The 21,261-nt window shown below is 46.6% G+C and overlaps 1 protein-coding gene across 4 annotated transcripts in view; it reads left to right on the plus strand.

The window, feature by feature from the left end:
* SLC37A1 (solute carrier family 37 member 1) overlaps nt 1-21,261 on the plus strand; it is a 100,203-nt gene that overhangs the window by 14,284 nt on the left and 64,658 nt on the right. For all 4 annotated transcript variants that reach the window (XM_069760357.1, XM_069760355.1, XM_069760358.1 and 1 more), the window contains exon 2: nt 19,421-19,513. In XM_069760357.1, the coding sequence (XP_069616458.1) occupies nt 19,458-19,513 (56 nt within the window). In that variant the 5' untranslated portion in view covers nt 19,421-19,457. The remainder of the gene's footprint in view (nt 1-19,420; nt 19,514-21,261) is intronic.

Below are 21,261 nucleotides of genomic sequence, written 5' to 3' on the forward strand. Positions count from 1 at the left end.
CACAGTACCACTCCTCCTGTATATATACACTGCACAGTACCACTCCTCCTGTATATATACACTGCACAGTACCACTCCTCCTGTATATATACACTGCACAGTACCACTCCTCCTGTCCTGTATACACTGCACAGTACCACTCCTCCTGTATATATACACTGCACAGTACCACTCATCCTGTATATATACACTGCACAGTACCACTCCTCCTGTATATATACACTGCACAGTACCTCTCCTCCTGTATATATACACTGCACAGTACCACTCCTCCTGTATATATACACTGCACAGTACCACTCCTCCTGTATATATACCCTGCACAGTACCACTCCTCCTGTATATATACACTGCACAGTACCACTCCTCCTGTATATATACACTGCACAGTACCCCTCCTCCTGTATATATACACTGCACAGTACCACTCCTCCTGTATATATACACTGCACAGTACCACTCCTCCTGTATATATACACTGCACAGTACCACTCCTCCTGTCCTGTATATATACACTGCACAGTACCACTCCTCCTGTATATATACACTGCACAGTACCCCTCCTCCTGTATATATACACTGCACAGTACCACTCCTCCTGTCCTGTATATATACACTGCACAGTACCACTCCTCCTGTATATATACACTGCACAGTACCACTCCTCCTGTCCTGTATATATACACTGCACAGCACCACTCCTCCTGTCCTGTATATATACACTGCACAGTACCACTCCTCCTGTATATATACACTGCACAGTACCACTCCTCCTGTATATATACACTGCACAGTACCACTCCTCCTGTATATATACACTGCACAGTACCACTCCTCCTGTATATATACACTGCACAGTACCACTCCTCCTGTATATATACACTGCACAGTACCACTCCTCCTGTCCTGTATATATACACTGCACAGTACCACTCCTCCTGTATATATACACTGCACAGTACCCCTCCTCCTGTATATATACACTGCATAGTACCACTCCTCCTGTCCTGTATATATACACTGCACAGTACCACTCCTCCTGTATATATACACTGCACAGTACCACTCCTCCTGTATATATACACTGCACAGTACCACTCCTCCTGTATATATACACTGCACAGTACCACTCCTCCTGTATATATACCCTGCACAGTACCACTCCTCCTGTATATATACACTGCACAGTACCACTCCTCCTGTATATATACACTGCACAGTACCCCTCCTCCTGTATATATACACTGCACAGTACCACTCCTCCTGTATATATACACTGCACAGTACCACTCCTCCTGTATATATACACTGCACAGTACCACTCCTCCTGTCCTGTATATATACACTGCACAGTACCACTCCTCCTGTATATATACACTGCACAGTACCCCTCCTCCTGTATATATACACTGCATAGTACCACTCCTCCTGTCCTGTATATATACACTGCACAGTACCGCTCCTCCTGTCCTGTATATATACACTGCACAGCACCACTCCTCCTGTCCTGTATATATACACTGCACAGTACCACTCCTCCTGTATATATACACTGCACAGTACCACTCCTCCTGTCCTGTATATATACACTGCACAGCACCACTCCTCCTGTCCTGTATATATACACTGCACAGTACCACTCCTCCTGTATATATACACTGCACAGTACCACTCCTCCTGTCCTGTATATATACACTGCACAGCACCACTCCTCCTGTCCTGTATATATACACTGCACAGTACCACTCCTCCTGTATATATACACTGCACAGTACCACTCCTCCTGTCCTGTATATATACACTGCACAGCACCACTCCTCCTGTCCTGTATATATACACTGCACAGTACCACTCCTCCTGTATATATACACTGCACAGTACCACTCCTCCTGTCCTGTATATATACACTGCACAGCACCACTCCTCCTGTCCTGTATATATACACTGCACAGTACCACTCCTCCTGTATATATACACTGCACAGTACCACTCCTCCTGTCCTGTATATATACACTGCACAGCACCACTCCTCCTGTCCTGTATATATACACTGCACAGTACCACTCCTCCTGTATATATACACTGCACAGTACCACTCCTCCTGTATATATACACTGCACAGTACCACTCCTCCTGTATATATACACTGCACAGTACCACTCCTCCTGTATATATACACTGCACAGTACCACTCCTCCTGTCCTGTATATATACACTGCACAGTACCACTCCTCCTGTCCTGTATATATACACTGCACAGTACCACTCCTCCTGTATATATACACTGCACAGTACCCCTCCTCCTGTATATATACACTGCATAGTACCACTCCTCCTGTCCTGTATATATACACTGCACAGTACCACTCCTCCTGTATATATACACTGCACAGCACCTCTCCTCCTGTATATATACACTGCACAGTACCACTCCTCCTGTATATATACACTGCACAGCACCTCTCCTCCTGTGTATATATACACTGCACAGTACCACTCCTCATATATATACACTGCACAGTACCACTCCTCCTGTATATATACACTGCACAGTACCACTCCTCCTGTATATATACACTGCACAGTACCACTCCTCCTGTATATATACCCTGCACAGTACCACTCCTCCTGTCCTGTATATATACACTGCACAGTACCACTCCTCCTGTATATATATATACACTGCACAGTACCACTCCTCCTGTATATATACACTGCACAGCACCTCTCCTCCTGTGTATATATACACTGCACAGTACCACTCCTCATATATATACACTGCACAGTACCACTCCTCCTGTATATATACACTGCACAGTACCACTCCTCCTGTATATATACACTGCACAGTACCACTCCTCCTGTATATATACACTGCACAGTACCACTCCTCCTGTATATATACACTGCACAGTACCACTCCTCCTGTATATATACACTGCACAGTACCACTCCTCCTGTATATATACACTGCACAGTACCACTCCTCCTGTATATATACACTGCACAGTACCACTCCTCCTGTATATATACACTGCACAGTACCACTCCTCCTGTATATATACACTGCACAGTACCACTCCTCCTGTATATATACACTGCACAGTACCACTCCTCCTGTATATATACACTGCACAGTACCACTCCTCCTGTATATATACTGCACAGTACCACTCCTCCTGTATATATACTGCACAGTACCACTCCTCCTGTATATATACACTGCACAGTACCACTCCTCCTGTATATATACACTACACAGTACCACTCCTCCTGTATATATACACTGCACAGTACCACTCCTCCTGTATATATACACTGCACAGTACCACTCCTCCTGTATATATACACTGCACAGTACCACTCCTCCTGTATATATATATACACTGCACAGCACCTCTCCTCCTGTATATATACACTGCATAGTACCACTCCTCCTGTATATATACACTGCACAGTACCACTCCTCCTGTATATATATATACACTGCACAGTACCACTCCCCATATATTAAGGCCATGTTCACACAGTGCGTTTTTTACTGCGGAACCGCAGCAGTTTTCCATGCAGGGTACATAACAATGTAACCCTATGGAAAACAGTCACTGCTGTGCACATGATCCGTAATTTCGTTTAAAAAGCCGCGCAGAATAGCTGCGGCAAAAAAGAAGGAGCATGTCACTTCTTTTTCCTGAACCGCAGCGGTTCTGCACCCATAGACCTCCATTGTGAGATCAAAATCGCAGTAAAACCCGCAGATCAAAAATATATCTGCGGGTTTTACTGCGATTTGATGTGCAGAACCGCTGCAGCAGGAAGTGCGGGGGAGCGGGCGGAAGTGCGTGGGCGGAGTGTGGCTGCCCCCCCGTGCTCCGATCCCGCCCCCCCGTGCTCCGATGCCCCCCCCCAGTGCTCCGATGCTCCCCCCCGTGCCCTAATCTCCCCCCCCTTATACTTACCCAGCATCCCGGTGTCCGTCCGGCCGTCTTCTCCCTGGGCGCCGCCATCTTGCAAAATGGCGGGCGCATGCGCAGTGCGCCCGCCGAATCTGCCGGCCGGCAGATTCGCTCCAAAGTGCATTTTGATCACTGAGATAGAACCTATCTCAGTGATCAAAATAAAAAAATAGTAAATGACACCCCCCCCCACTTTGTCACCCCCATTGGTAGGGACAATAAAAAAATTAAGAATTTTTTTTTTTTTTTTTCACTAAGGTTAGAATAGGGTTAGGGGTAGGGGTAGGGTTAGGGTATTTTCAGCCATTTTAGCCCTAAAAAGCTTCCTAGGAAACACACAGTCTCTGCATAGAAAACTGCATAAAAAAAGATAAAAAAACGCATAAAAAAACGCATCAAAAAAGGACAAAAAAAGGACCTGCGTTTTCTGCCAAGAGCTGCAGTTTTTTAAAAAAACTGTCCTGAAAAAAAAAGGATGGAAATCCTGAACGTGTGAACATACCCATACACTGCACAGTACCACTCCTCCTGTCCTGTATATACTGCACAGTACCACTCCTCGTATATATACTCTGCACAGTACCACTCCTCCTGTATATATACACTGCACAGTACCACTCCTCCTGTATATATACACTGCACAGTACCACTCCTCCTGTATATATACACTGCACAGTACCACTCCTCCTGTATATATACTCTGCACAGTACCACTCCTCCTGTCCTGTATATATACACCGCACAGTACCACTCCTCCTGTATATATACACTGCACAGTACCACTCCTCCTGTATATATACACTGCACAGTACCACTCCTCCTGTATATATACTCTGCACAGTACCACTCCTCCTGTCCTGTATATATACACCGCACAGTACCACTCCTCCTGTATATATACACTGCACAGTACCACTCCTCCTGTATATATACACTGCACAGTACCACTCCTCCTGTATATATACACCGCACAGTACCACTCCTCCTGTATATATACACTGCACAGTACCACTCCTCCTGTATATATACACTGCACAGTACCACTCCTCCTGTATATATACTCTGCACAGTACCACTCCTCCTGTCCTGTATATATACACCGCACAGTACCACTCCTCCTGTATATATACACTGCACAGTACCACTCCTCCTGTATATATACACTGCACAGTACCACTCCTCCTGTATATATACTCTGCACAGTACCACTCCTCCTGTCCTGTATATATACACCGCACAGTACCACTCCTCCTGTATATATACACTGCACAGTACCACTCCTCCTGTATATATACACCGCACAGTACCACTCCTCCTGTATATATACACTGCACAGTACCACTCCTCCTGTATATATACACTGCACAGTACCACCCCTCCTGTATATATACACTGCACAGTACCACTCCTCCTGTATATATACACCGCACAGTACCACTCCTCCTGTATATATACACTGCACAGTACCACTCCTCCTGTATATATACACTGCACAGTACCACTCCTCCTGTATATATACTCTGCACAGTACCACTCCTCCTGTCCTGTATATATACACCGCACAGTACCACTCCTCCTGTATATATACACTGCACAGTACCACTCCTCCTGTATATATACACCGCACAGTACCACTCCTCCTGTATATATACACTGCACAGTACCACTCCTCCTGTATATATACACTGCACAGTACCACTCCTCCTGTATATATACACTGCACAGTACCACTCCTCCTGTATATATACACTGCACAGTACCACTCCTCCTGTATATATACACTGCACAGTACCACTCCTCCTGTATATATACACTGCACAGTACCACTCCTCCTGTATATATACACCGCACAGTACCACTCCTCCTGTATATATACACTGCACAGTACCACTCCTCCTGTATATATACACTGCACAGTACCACTCCTCCTGTATATATACACTGCACAGTACCACTCCTCCTGTATAGATACACTGCACAGTACCACTCCTCCTGTATATATACACTGCACAGTACCACTCCTCCTGTATAGATACACTGCACAGTACCACTCCTCCTGTATATATATACTCTGCACAGTACCACTCCTCCTGTATATATATACACTGCACAGTACCACTCCTCCTGTATATATATACACTGCACAGTACCACTCCTCCTGTATATATACACTGCACAGTACCACTCCTCCTGTATATATACACTGTACAGTACCACTCCTCCTGTATATATACACTGCACAGTACCACTCCTCCTGTATATATACACTGCACAGTACCACTCCTCCTGTATATATACACTGCACAGTACCACTCCTCCTGTATATATACACTACACAGTACCACTCCTCCTGTATATATACACTGCACAGTACCACTCCTCCTGTGTATATATACACTGCACAGTACCACTCCTCCTGTATATATATATACACTGCACAGTACCACTCCTCCTGTATATATATACACTGCACAGTACCACTCCTCCTGTATATATATACACTGCACAGTACCACTCCTCCTGTATATATACACTGCACAGTACCACTCCTCCTGTATATATACACTGCACAGTACCACTCCTCCTGTATATATACATTGCACAGTACCACTCCTCCTGTATATATACACTGTACAGTACCACTCCTCCTGTATATATACACTGCACAGTACCACTCCTCCTGTATATATACACTGTACAGTACCACTCCTCCTGTATATATACACTGCACAGTACCATTCCTCCTGTATAGATACACTGCACAGTACCACTCCTCCTGTATATATACACTGCACAGTACCACTCCTCCTGTATATATATATACTGCACAGTACCACTCCTCCTGTATATATATATACTGCACAGTACCGCTCCTCCTGTATATATATATACTGCACAGTACCTCTCCTCCTGTATATATACACTGCACAGTACCACTCCTCCTGTATATATATACTGCACAGTACCACTCCTCCTGTATATATACACTGCACAGTACCACTCCTCCTGTATATATACACTGCACAGTACCACTCCTCCTGTATATATATACACTGCACAGTACCTCTCCTCCTGTATATATACACTGCACAGTACCACTCCTCCTGTATATATACACTGTACAGTACCACTCCTCCTGTATATATACACTGCACAGTACCACTCCTCCTGTATATATACACTGCACAGTACCACTCCTCCTGTATATATACACTGTACAGTACCACTCCTCCTGTATATATACACTGCACAGTACCACTCCTCCTGTATATATACACTGCACAGTACCACTCCTCCTGTATATATACACTGCACAGTACCACTCCTCCTGTATATATACACTGCACAGTACCACTCCTCCTGTATATATATACACTGCACAGTACCACTCCTCCTGTATATATACACTGCACAGTACCACTCCTCCTGTATATATACACTGCACAGTACCACTCCTCCTGTATATATACACTGCACAGTACCACTCCTCCTGTATATATACACTGCACAGTACCACTCCTCCTGTATATATATACACTGCACAGTACCACTCCTCCTGTATATATACACTGTACAGTACCACTCCTCCTGTATATATACACTGCACAGTACCATTCCTCCTGTATAGATACACTGCACAGTACCACTCCTCCTGTATATATACACTGCACAGTACCACTCCTCCTGTATAGATACACTGCACAGTACCACTCCTCCTGTATATATATATACTGCACAGTACCACTCCTCCTGTATATATATATACTGCACAGTACCACTCCTCCTGTATATATACACTGCACAGTACCACTCCTCCTGTATAGATACACTGCACAGTACCACTCCTCCTGTATATATATATACTGCACAGTACCACTCCTCCTGTATATATATATACTGCACAGTACCACTCCTCCTGTATATATACACTGCACAGTACCACTCCTCCTGTATAGATACACTGCACAGTACCCCTCCTCCTGTATATATACACTGCACAGTACCACTCCTCCTGTATATATATATACTGCACAGTACCACTCCTCCTGTATATATACACTGCACAGTACCACTCCTCCTGTATAGATACACTGCACAGTACCCCTCCTCCTGTATATATACACTGCACAGTACCACTCCTCCTGTATATATATATACTGCACAGTACCACTCCTCCTGTATATATACACTGCACAGTACCACTCCTCCTGTATAGATACACTGCACAGTACCCCTCCTCCTGTATATATACACTGCACAGTACCACTCCTCCTGTATATATATATACTGCACAGTACCACTCCTCCTGTATATATACACTGCACAGTACCACTCCTCCTGTATAGATACACTGCACAGTACCATTCCTCCTGTATATATACACTGCACAGTACCACTCCTCCTGTATAGATACACTGCACAGTACCACTCCTCCTGTATATATACACTGCACAGTACCACTCCTCCTGTATATATATATACTGCACAGTACCACTCCTCCTGTATATATACACTGCACAGTACCACTCCTCCTGTATAGATACACTGCACAGTACCCCTCCTCCTGTATATATACACTGCACAGTACCACTCCTCCTGTATATATATATACTGCACAGTACCACTCCTCCTGTATATATACACTGCACAGTACCACTCCTCCTGTATAGATACACTGCACAGTACCCCTCCTCCTGTATATATACACTGCACAGTACCACTCCTCCTGTATATATATATACTGCACAGTACCACTCCTCCTGTATATATACACTGCACAGTACCACTCCTCCTGTATAGATACACTGCACAGTACCATTCCTCCTGTATAGATACACTGCACAGTACCACTCCTCCTGTATAGATACACTGCACAGTACCACTCCTCCTGTATATATATACTGCACAGTACCACTCCTCCTGTATATATATACTGCACAGTACCACTCCTCCTGTATATATACACTGCACAGTACCATTCCTCCTGTATAGATACACTGCACAGTACCACTCCTCCTGTATATATACACTGCACAGTACCACTCCTCCTGTATATATACACTGCACAGTACCACTCCTCCTGTATATATATATACTGCACAGTACCACTCCTCCTGTATATATACACTGCACAGTACCACTCCTCCTGTATATATATACTGCACAGTACCACTCCTCCTGTATATATACACTGCACAGTACCACTCCTCCTGTATATATACACTGCACAGTACCACTCCTCCTGTATATATATACTCTGCACAGTACCACTCCTCCTGTATATATACACTGCACAGTACCACTCCTCCTGTATATATACACTGTACAGCACCACTCCTCCTGTATATATACACTGCACAGTACCACTCCTCCTGTATATATACACTGCACAGTACCACTCCTCCTGTATATATACACTGCACAGTACCACTCCTCCTGTATATATACACTGCACAGTACCACTCCTCCTGTATATATATACTCTGCACAGTACCACTCCTCCTGTATATATACACTGCACAGTACCACTCCTCCTGTATATATACACTGTACAGCACCACTCCTCCTGTATATATACACTGCACAGTATCGCTCCTCCTGTATATATACACTGCACAGTACCACTCCTCCTGTATATATACACTGCACAGTACCATTCCTCCTGTATAGATACACTGCACAGTACCACTCCTCCTGTATATATATACTGCACAGTACCACTCCTCCTGTATATATACACTGCACAGTACCACTCCTCCTGTATAGATACACTGCACAGTACCACTCCTCCTGTATATATATACTCTGCACAGTACCATTCCTCCTGTATAGATACACTGCACAGTACCACTCCTCCTGTATATATACACTGCACAGTACCACTCCTCCTGTATATATACACTGCACAGTACCACTCCTCCTGTATATATACACTGCACAGTACCACTCCTCCTGTATATATATACACTGCACAGTACCACTCCTCCTGTATATATACACTGCACAGTACCACTCCTCCTGTATATATACACTGCACAGTACCACTCCTCCTGTATATATATACACTGCACAGTACCACTCCTCCTGTATATATACACTGCACAGTACCACTCCTCCTGTATATATATACACTGCACAGTACCACTCCTCCTGTATATATACACTGCACAGTACCACTCCTCCTGTATATATATACACTGCACAGTACCACTCCTCCTGTATATATACACTGCACAGTACCACTCCTCCTGTATATATACACTGTACAGCACCACTCCTCCTGTATATATACACTGCACAGTATCGCTCCTCCTGTATATATACACTGCACAGTACCACTCCTCCTGTATATATACACTGCACAGTACCATTCCTCCTGTATAGATACACTGCACAGTACCACTCCTCCTGTATATATATACTGCACAGTACCACTCCTCCTGTATATATACACTGCACAGTACCACTCCTCCTGTATAGATACACTGCACAGTACCACTCCTCCTGTATATATATACTCTGCACAGTACCATTCCTCCTGTATAGATACACTGCACAGTACCACTCCTCCTGTATATATACACTGCACAGTACCACTCCTCCTGTATATATACACTGCACAGTACCACTCCTCCTGTATATATACACTGCACAGTACCACTCCTCCTGTATATATATACACTGCACAGTACCACTCCTCCTGTATATATACACTGCACAGTACCACTCCTCCTGTATATATACACTGCACAGTACCACTCCTCCTGTATATATATACACTGCACAGTACCACTCCTCCTGTATATATACACTGCACAGTACCACTCCTCCTGTATATATATACACTGCACAGTACCACTCCTCCTGTATATATACACTGTACAGTACCACTCCTCCTGTATATATACATTGCACAGTACCACTCCTCCTGTATATATACACTGCCCAGTACCACTCCTCCTGTATATATATACTGCACAGTACCACTCCTCCTGTATATATACACTGCACAGTACCGCTGCTCCTGTATATATATACTGCACAGTACCGCTCCTCCTGTATATATACACTGCACAGTACCGCTCCTCCTGTATATATACACTGCACTGCACCCCTCCTCCTGTATATATACACTGCACAGTACCACTCCTCCTGTCCTGTATATATACACTGCACAGTACCACTCCTCGTATATATACTCTGCACAGTACCACTCCTCCTGTCCTGTATATATACACTGCACAGTACCACTCCTCCTGTATATATACACTGCACAGTACCACTCCTCCTGTATATATACACTGCACAGTACCACTCCTCCTGTATATATACACTGCACAGTACCACTCCTCCTGTATATATACACTGCACAGTACCACTCCTCGTATATATACTCTGCACAGTACCACTCCTCCTGTATATATACACTGCACAGTACCACTCCTCCTGTATATATATACTGCACAGTACCACTCCTCGTATATATACTCTGCACAGTACCACTCCTCCTGTATATATATACTGCACAGTACCACTCCTCCTGTATATATACACTGCACTGCACCACTCCTCCTGTATATATACACTGTACAGTACCACTCCTCCTGTATATATACACTGCACAGTACCACTCCTCCTGTATATATACACTGCACAGTACCACTCCTCCTGTATATATATACTGCACAGTACCACTCCTCCTGTGTATATATACACTGCACTGCACCACTCCTCCTGTATATATACACTGTACAGTACCACTCCTCCTGTATATATACACTGCACAGTACCACTCCTCCTGTATATATACACCGCACAGTACCACTCCTCCTGTATATATACACTGCACAGTACCACTCCTCCTGTATATATACACTGTACAGTACCACTCCTCCTGTATATATACACTGCACAGTACCACTCCTCCTGTATATATACACTGCACAGTACCACTCCTCCTGTATATATACACTGCACAGTACCACTCCTCCTGTATATATACACTGTACAGTACCACTCCTCCTGTATATATACACTGCACAGTACCACTCCTCCTGTATATATACACTGCACAGTACCACTCCTCCTGTATATATACACTGCACAGTACCACTCCTCCTGTCTTGTATATATACACTGCACAGTACCACCCCTCCTGTATATATACACTGCACAGTACCACTCCTCCTGTATATATACACTGCACAGTACCACTCCTCCTGTATATATACTGCACAGTACCACTCCTCCTGTATATATACACTGCACAGTACCACTCCTCCTGTATATATACACTGCACAGTACCACTCCTCCTGTATATATACACTGCACAGTACCACTCCTCCTGTATATATACACTGCACAGTACCACTCCTCCTGTATATATACACTGCACAGTACCACTCCTCCTGTATATATACACTGCACAGTACCACTCCTCCTGTATATATACACTGCACAGTACCACTCCTCCTGTATATATACACTGCACAGCACCTCTCCTCCTGTATATATACACTGCACAGTACCACTCCTCCTGTATATATACACTGCACAGCACCTCTCCTCCTGTATATATACACTGCACAGTACCACTCCTCCTGTATATATACACTGCACAGCACCTCTCCTCCTGTATATATACACTGCACAGTACCACTCCTCCTGTATATATACACTGCACAGTACCACTCCTCCTGTATATATACACTGCACAGTACCACTCCTCCTGTATATATACACTGCACAGTACCACTCCTCCTGTATATATACACTGTACAGTACCACTCCTCCTGTCCTGTATATATATACTGCACAGCACCTCTCCTCCTGTATATATATACTGCACAGTACCACTCCTCCTGTATATATACACTGCACAGTACCACTCCTCCTGTATATATACACTGCACAGCACCTCTCCTCCTGTATATATACACTGCACAGTACCACTCCCCATATATATACACTGCACAGTACCACTCCTCCTGTATATATACACTGCACAGTACCACTCCTCCTGTATATATACACTGCACAGTACCACTCCCCATATATATACACTGCACAGTACCACTCCTCCTGTATATATACACTGCACAGTACCACTCCTCCTGTATATATACACTGCACAGTACCACTCCTCCTGTATATATACACTGCACAGTACCACTCCTCCTGTATATATACACTGCACAGTACCACTCCCCATATATATATACACTGCACAGTACCACTCCTCCTGTATATATACACTGCACAGCACCTCTCCTCCTGTATATATACACTGCACAGTACCACTCCTCCTGTATATATACACTGCACAGTACCACTCCTCCTGTATATATACACTGCACAGTACCACTCCTCCTGTATATATATACACTGCACAGTGCCACTCCTCCTGTATATATACACTGCACAGTACCACTCCTCCTGTATATATATACTGCACAGTACCACTCCCCATATATATACACTGCACAGTACCACTCCTCCTGTCCTGTATATACTGCACAGTACCACTCCTCCTGTATATATACACTGCACAGTACCACTCCTCCTGTCCTGTATATACTGCACAGTACCACTCCTCCTGTATATATACACTGCACAGTACCACTCCTCCTGTATATATACACTGCACAGTACCACTCATCCTGTATATATACACTGCACAGTACCACTCCTCCTGTATATATACACTGCACAGTACCACTCCTCCTGTATATACACACTGCACAGTACCACTCATCCTGTATATATACACTGCACAGTACCACTCCTCCTGTATATATACACTGCACAGTACCACTCCTCCTGTATATATACACTGCACAGTACCACTCCTCCTGTATATATACACTGCACAGTACCACTCCTCCTGTATATATACACTGCACAGTACCACTCCTCCTGTATATATACACTGCACAGTACCACTCCTCCTGTATATATACACTGCACAGTACCACTCCTCCTGTATATATACACTGCACAGTACCACTCCTCCTGTATATATACACTGCACAGTACCACTCCTCCTGTATATATACACTGCACAGTACCACTCCTCCTGTATATATACACTGCACAGTACCACTCCTCCTGTCCTGTATATATACACTGCATAGTACCACTCCTCCTGTATATATACACTGCACAGTACCACTCCTCCTGTATATATACACTGCACAGCACCTCTCCTCCTGTATATATACGCAGATGAGGTTTAACAATGATAAATGTAAGGTTATACACATGGGAAGAGGGAATCAATATCACCATTACACACTGAACGGGAAACCACTGGGTAAATCTGACAGGGAGAAGGACTTGGGGATCCTAGTTAATGATAAACTTACCTGGAGCAGCCAGTGCCAGGCAGCAGCTGCCAAGGCAAACAGGATCATGGGGTGCATTAAAAGAGGTCTGGATACACATGATGAGAGCATTATACTGCCTCTGTACAAATCCCTAGTTAGACCGCACATGGAGTACTGTGTCCAGTTTTGGGCACCGGTGCTCAGGAAGGATATAATGGAACTAGAGAGAGTACAAAGGAGGGCAACAAAATTAATAAAGGGGATGGGAGAACTACAATACCCAGATAGATTAGCGAAATTAGGATTATTTAGTCTAGAAAAAAGACGACTGAGGGGCGATCTAATAACCATGTATAAGTATATAAGGGGACAATACAAATATCTCGCTGAGGATCTGTTTATACCAAGGAAGGTGACGGGCACAAGGGGGCATTCTTTGCGTCTGGAGGAGAGAAGGTTTTTCCACCAACATAGAAGAGGATTCTTTACTGTTAGGGCAGTGAGAATCTGGAATTGCTTGCCTGAGGAGGTGGTGATGGCGAACTCAGTCGAGGGGTTCAAGAGAGGCCTGGATGTCTTCCTGGAGCAGAACAATATTGTATCATACAATTATTAGGTTCTGTAGAAGGACGTAGATCTGGGGATTTATTATGACGGAATATAGGCTGAACTGGATGGACAAATGTCTTTTTTCGGCCTTACTAACTATGTTACTATGTTACTATGTTACTATGTTACTGCACAGCACCTCTCCTCCTGTATATATACACTGCACAGTACCACTCCCCATATATATACACTGCACAGCACCTCTCCTGTATATATACACTGCACAGTACCACTCCTCCTGTATATATACACTGCACAGTACCACTCCTCGTATATATACTCTGCACAGTACCACTCCTCCTGTATATATACACTGCACAGTACCACTCCTCCTGTATATATACACTGCACAGTACCACTCCCCATATATATACACTGCACAGTACCACTCCCCATATATATACACTGCACAGTACCACTCCTCCTGTATATATACACTGCACAGTACCACTCCTGTATATATACACTGCACAGTACCCTCCTCCTGTATATATACACTGCACAGTACCACTCCCCGTATATATATACACTGCACAGTACCACTCCTCCTGTATATATACACTGCACAGTACCACTCCTCCTGTATATATACACTGCACAGTACCACTCCTCCTGTATATATACACTGCACAGTACCACTCCTCCTGTATATATACACTGCACAGTACCACTCCTCCTGTCCTGTATATATACACTGCACAGTACCACTCCCTGTATATATACACTGCACAGTACCACTCCCTGTATATATACACTGCACAGTACCACTCCTCCTGTATAGATACACTGCACAGTACCACTCCTCCTGTATAGATACACTGCACAGTACCACTCCTCCTGTATAGATACACTGCACAGTACCACTCCTCCTGTATAGATACACTGCACAGTACCACTCCTCCTGTATATATATACTGCACAGTACCACTCCTCCTGTATATATACACTGCACAGCACCACTCCTCCTGTATATATACACTGCACAGCACCTCTCCTCCTGTATATATACACTGCACAGCACCTCTCCTCCTGTATAGATACACTGCACAGTACCACTCCTCCTGTATAGATACACTGCACAGTACCACTCCTCCTGTATAGATACACTGCACAGTACCACTCCTCCTGTATAGATACACTGCACAGTACCACTCCTCCTGTATAGATACACTGCACAGTACCACTCCTCCTGTATAGATACACTGCACAGTACCACTCCTCCTGTATAGATACACTGCACAGTACCACTCCTCCTGTATAGATACACTGCACAGTACCACTCCTCCTGTATAGATACACTGCACAGTACCACTCCTCCTGTCCTGTATAGATACACTGCACAGTACCACTCCGAAGTATTGAGTATTTGTTGAGTTATTGTTTGGCTACTAGTATATTAATAATAATAATAATATTATAGCGCCATTTATTCCATGGCGCTTTACATGTGAGGAGGGGTATACATAATAAAACAGGTGCAATAATCTTGAACAATACAAGTCATAACTGGTACAGGAGGAGAGGACCCTGCCCGCGAGGGCTCACAATCTACAAGGGATGGGTGAGGATACAGGAGGAGAGAGGACCCTGCCGGCGAGGGCTCACAGTCTACAAGGGATGGGTGAGGATACAGGAGGAGAGAGGACCCTGCCCGCGAGGGCTCACAGTCTACAAGGGATGGGTGAGGATACAGGAGGAGAGAGGACCCTGCCGGCGAGGGCTCACAGTCTACAAGGGATGGGTGAGGATACAGGAGGAGAGAGGACCCTGCCCGCGAGGGCTCACAGTCTACAAGGGATGGGTGAGGATACAGGAGGAGAGAGGACCCTGCCCGCGAAGGCTCACAGTCTACAAGGGATGGGTGAGGATACAGGAGGAGAGAGGACCCTGCCCGCGAGGGCTCACAGTCTACAAGGGATGGGTGAGGATACAGGAGGAGAGAGGACCCCTGCCCGCGAGGGCTCACAGTCTACAAGGGATGGGTGAGGATACAGGAGGAGTGAGGACCCTGCCCGCGAGGGCTCACAGTCTACAAGGGATGGGTGAGGATACAGGAGGAGAGAGGACCCTGCCCGCGAGGGCTCACAGTCTACAAGGGATGGGTGAGGATACAGGAGGAGAGAGGACCCTGCCCGCGAGGGCTCACAGTCTGCAAGGGATGGGTGAGGATACAGGAGGAGAGAGGACCCTGCCCGCGAGGGCTCACAGTCTACAAGGGATGGGTGAGGATACAGGAGGAGAGAGGACCCTGCCCGCGAAGGCTCACAATCTACAAGGGATGGGTGAGGATACAGTAGGTGAGGGTAGAGCTGGTCGTGCAGTGGTTTGGTCGATCGGTGGTTACTGCAGGTTGTAGGCTTGTCGGAAGAGGTGGGTCTTCAGGTTCTTTTTGAAGGTTTCAATGGTAGGTGAGAGTCTGATGTGTTGTGGTAGAGGGTTCCAGAGTAGGGGAGAAGAACGACAGAAATCTTGTATGCGATTGTGGGAAGAGGAGATAAGAGAGTAGAGTAGGAGATCTTGTGAGAATCGGAGGTTGCGTGCAGGAAAGTACCGGGAGACGAGGTCGCAGATGTATGGAGGAGACAGGTTGTGGATGGCTTTGTATGTCATGGTTAGGGTTTTGTACTGTAGTCTCTGGGCAATGGGGAGCCAGTGAAGGGATTGACAGAGGGGAGAGGCCGGGGAATAGCGGGGGGACAGGTGGATTAGTCGAGCAGCAGAGTTTAGAATAGATTGGAAGGGTGCGAGAGTATTTGAGGGTTTCCACAGAGCAGGAGGTTACAGTAGTCCAGGCGGGAGATGAGGGCATGGACTAGGGTTTTTGCAGATTCTTGGTTGAGGAATGAACGGATTTGTGAAATATTTTTGAGTTGAAGTCGGCAGGAAGTGGAAAGAGCTTGGATATGTGGTTTGAAGGAGAGATCAGCGTCAAGGATTACCCTGAGGCAGCAAGCTTGTGGGACTGGGGAAAGTGGGCAGCCGTTTACTGTAATGGATAGGTACGTTGGGGGGGGTCACGTGAGATGGGGGAAAGACGATGAATTCTGTTTTGTCCATGTTAAGTTTTAGAAATCTAACGGAGAAGGATGAAATAGTGGACAGACATTGAGGGATTCTGGTTAGAAGGGAGGCAATATCTGGTCCAGAGATGTAGATCTGTGTGTCATCAGCATAGAGGTGATACTGAAAACCGTGAGATTCTATGAGCTGTCCCAGGCCGAAGGTGTAAATGGAGAAGAGCAGGGGCCCTAGGACTGAACCTTGTGGGACTCCGACAGATAGGGGGCGAGGTGAGGAGGTGGTGTGTGAGTGGGAGACGCTGAATGTCCGGTCTGTTAGGTATGATGAGATCCAGGATAGGGCCAAGTCTGCGATGCCAAGGGATGAGAGGGTCTGTAATAATAGGGAATGGTCCACTGTGTCAAAGGCAGCCGACAGGTCGAGGAGGAGGAGGAGGACAGAGTAGTGTCGCTTGCTCTTGGCGGTTAAGAGGTCATTGGTGACCTTAGTTAGGGCAGTTTAAGTGGAGTGGTGTGACCGGAAGCCTGATTGTAAGGGGTCGAAAAGGGAGCAAGAAGAGAGATGGGAGGACAGTTCAAGGTAAACGTGTTGTTCCAGTAGTTTTGAGGCATAGGGGAGAAGTGATATAGGGCGATAGCTAGATACAGAGGATGGGTCAAGAGAGGGCTTTTTGAGGATAGGTGTGATGGAGGCATGTTTAAAGCTTGAGGGGAAAACACCAGTTGTTAGTGATAGGTTGAAGTGATGGGTTAGGGTTGGGATGAAGACTCTGGAGAGGTTTGGGATGAGGTGGGATGGGAGCGGGATCAAGTGCACAGGTGGTGAGATGTGATCTTGAGAGTAGAGTGGAGAGTCGATCTTCTGTAATGGTGGAGAAGTTGGTTTTGGAGGTGGAGGGCTGGGAAGTCGGAAGGAAGGGCTCTGGGGGTTGTTGACCAAAACTGTCTCTGATGCTATCAATCTTCAGCTTGAAAAATGAGGCAAAGTCTTCAGCTGAGATGAGTGGGGAGGGAGGAGGTGCTGGGGGACGGAGGAGAGAGTTGAAGGTGTTGAATAACTGTTTAGGGTTGTGAGACGGAGGATATGAGAGACGAGAAGTAGGTTTGTTTAGCTGTGGCGAGTGTGGTCTTGAAAGTAGTGAGGGACTGTTTGAATGTGATGAAGTGCTCGTTGGAGTGGGATCTTTTCCATCTGCGCTCAGCAGCCCTGGAAGCTTGCCTCAGTTCTTTGGTCAGGCTGGTCTGCCAGGGCTGTCTGTTGATTTTGCGAGCTTTAGTATGTGTGAGTGGGGCAAGAGATTCCAAAGCTACAGTATTGTGGTGTTATATAGAGCGGCAGCGTCATCTGCATTGTGTAGGGAACTTATATCTGTGAGAGGGAGGAGGGATTCAGAGAATGAGTGCAGGTCAAGGTGTTTAAGATTTCTGCGAGGGTGTGAGAGTTTGTGGGGTGGGGATTGTAGAGGGAAGAGAATGTGAGTAGATTACTAAGGGTCTTCTGTCTTACAGCTGGCGGCGCTCTCCTTCTCTACTCATCGCACTGTAAATGGCGGCTTTGCCCCCTGGAATTCGCTTCTTCCTCTCGTTTTCTAAGGACCAGTGGTGAGTTTTCCCAGATGCTTTGCCTCCTGCTGGATACATCTAACATCTAATGTTATGTGTCGTGTACAGCTGTTATGACGCCACTGTGTGCATGGAAAAAACAGGGTGCAATCTGAGAGGTGCAGGCTAGGGGCTTCTGCCATCTATAGTGGGGTCCATGATCTGTGGGGGGCGCAGGTTAGGGGCTTCTGCCATCTATAGGGGGTCCATGATCTGTGGGGGGGCAGGTTAGGGGCTTCTGCCATCTATAAGGGGGTCCATGATCTGTGAAGGGTAGGGGCTTCTGCCATCTATAAGGGGGTCCATGATCTGTGGGGGGCGCAGGCTAGGGGCTTCTGCCATCTATAGGGGGGTCCATGATTTGTGGGGGGCGCAGGTTAGGGGCTTCTGCCATCTATAGGGGGTCCATGATCTGTGAAGGGTAGGGGCTTCTGCCATCTATAGGGGGGTCCATGATCTGTGGGGGGCGCAGGTTAGGGGCTTCTGCCATCTATAGGGGGTCCATGATCTGTGGGGGGGCAGGTTAGGGGCTTCTGCCATCTATAAGGGGGTCCATGATCTGTGGGGGGCGCAGGTTAGGGGCTTCTGCCATCTATAGGGGGTCCATGATCTGTGGGGGGCGCAGGTTAGGGGCTTCTGCCATCTATAGGGGGGTCCATGATTTGTGGGGGGCGCAGGTTAGGGGCTTCTGCCATCTATAGGGGGTCCATGATCTGTGGGGGGCGCAGGTTAGGGGCTTCTGCCATCTTTATGGGGGTCCATGATCTGTGGGGGGCGCAGGTTGGGGGCTTCTGCCATCTATAAGGGGGTCCATGATCTGTGGGGGGCGCAGGTTAGGGGCTTCTGCCATCTATAAGGGGGTCCATGATCTGTGGGGGGCGCAGGTTAGGGGCTTCTGCCATCTATAAGGGGGGTCCATGATCTGTGGGGGGGCAGGTTAGGGGCTTCTGCCATCTATAAGGGGGTCCATGATCTGTGGGGGGCGCAGGTTAGGGGCTTCTGCCATCTATAAGGGGGTCCATGATCTGTGGGGGGCGCAGGTTAGGGGCTTCTGCCATCTATAAGGGGGGTCCATGATCTGTGGGGGGGCAGGTTAGGGGCTTCTGCCATCTATAAGGGGGTCCATGATCTGTGGGGGGCGCAGGTTAGGGGCTTCTGCCATCTATAAGGGGGTCCATGATCTGTGGGGGGCGCAGGTTAGGGGCTTCTGCCATCTATAAGGGGGTCCATGATCTGTGGGGGGCGCAGGTTAGGGGCTTCTGCCATCTATAAGGGGGGTCCATGATCTGTGGGGGGGCAGGTTAGGGGCTTCTGCCATCTATAAGGGGGTCCATGATCTGTGGGGGGCGCAGGTTAGGGGCTTCTGCCATCTATAGAGGGGTCCATGATCTGTGGGGGGCGCAGGTTAGGGGCTTCTGCCATCTATAGGGGGGTCCATGATCTGTGGGGGGGGCAGGTTGGGGGCTTCTGCCATCTATAGAGGGGTCCATGATCTGTGGGGGGCGCAGGTTAGGGGCTTCTGCCATCTATAAGGGGGTCCATGATCTGTGGGGGGCGCAGGTTAGGGGCTTCTGCCATCTATAAGGGGGTCCATGATCTGTGGGGGGCGCAGGTTGGGGGCTTCTGCCATCTATAGAGGGGTCCATGATCTGTGGGGGGGCAGGTTAGGGGCTTCTGCCATCTATAAGGGGGTCCATGATCTGTGGGGGGCGCAGGTTAGGGGCTTCTGCCATCTATAGAGGGGTCCA

This window comes from Ranitomeya imitator, chromosome 3 (assembly GCF_032444005.1).
Source record: "Ranitomeya imitator isolate aRanImi1 chromosome 3, aRanImi1.pri, whole genome shotgun sequence".
NCBI classification, from domain to species: Eukaryota; Metazoa; Chordata; class Amphibia; order Anura; family Dendrobatidae; genus Ranitomeya; species Ranitomeya imitator.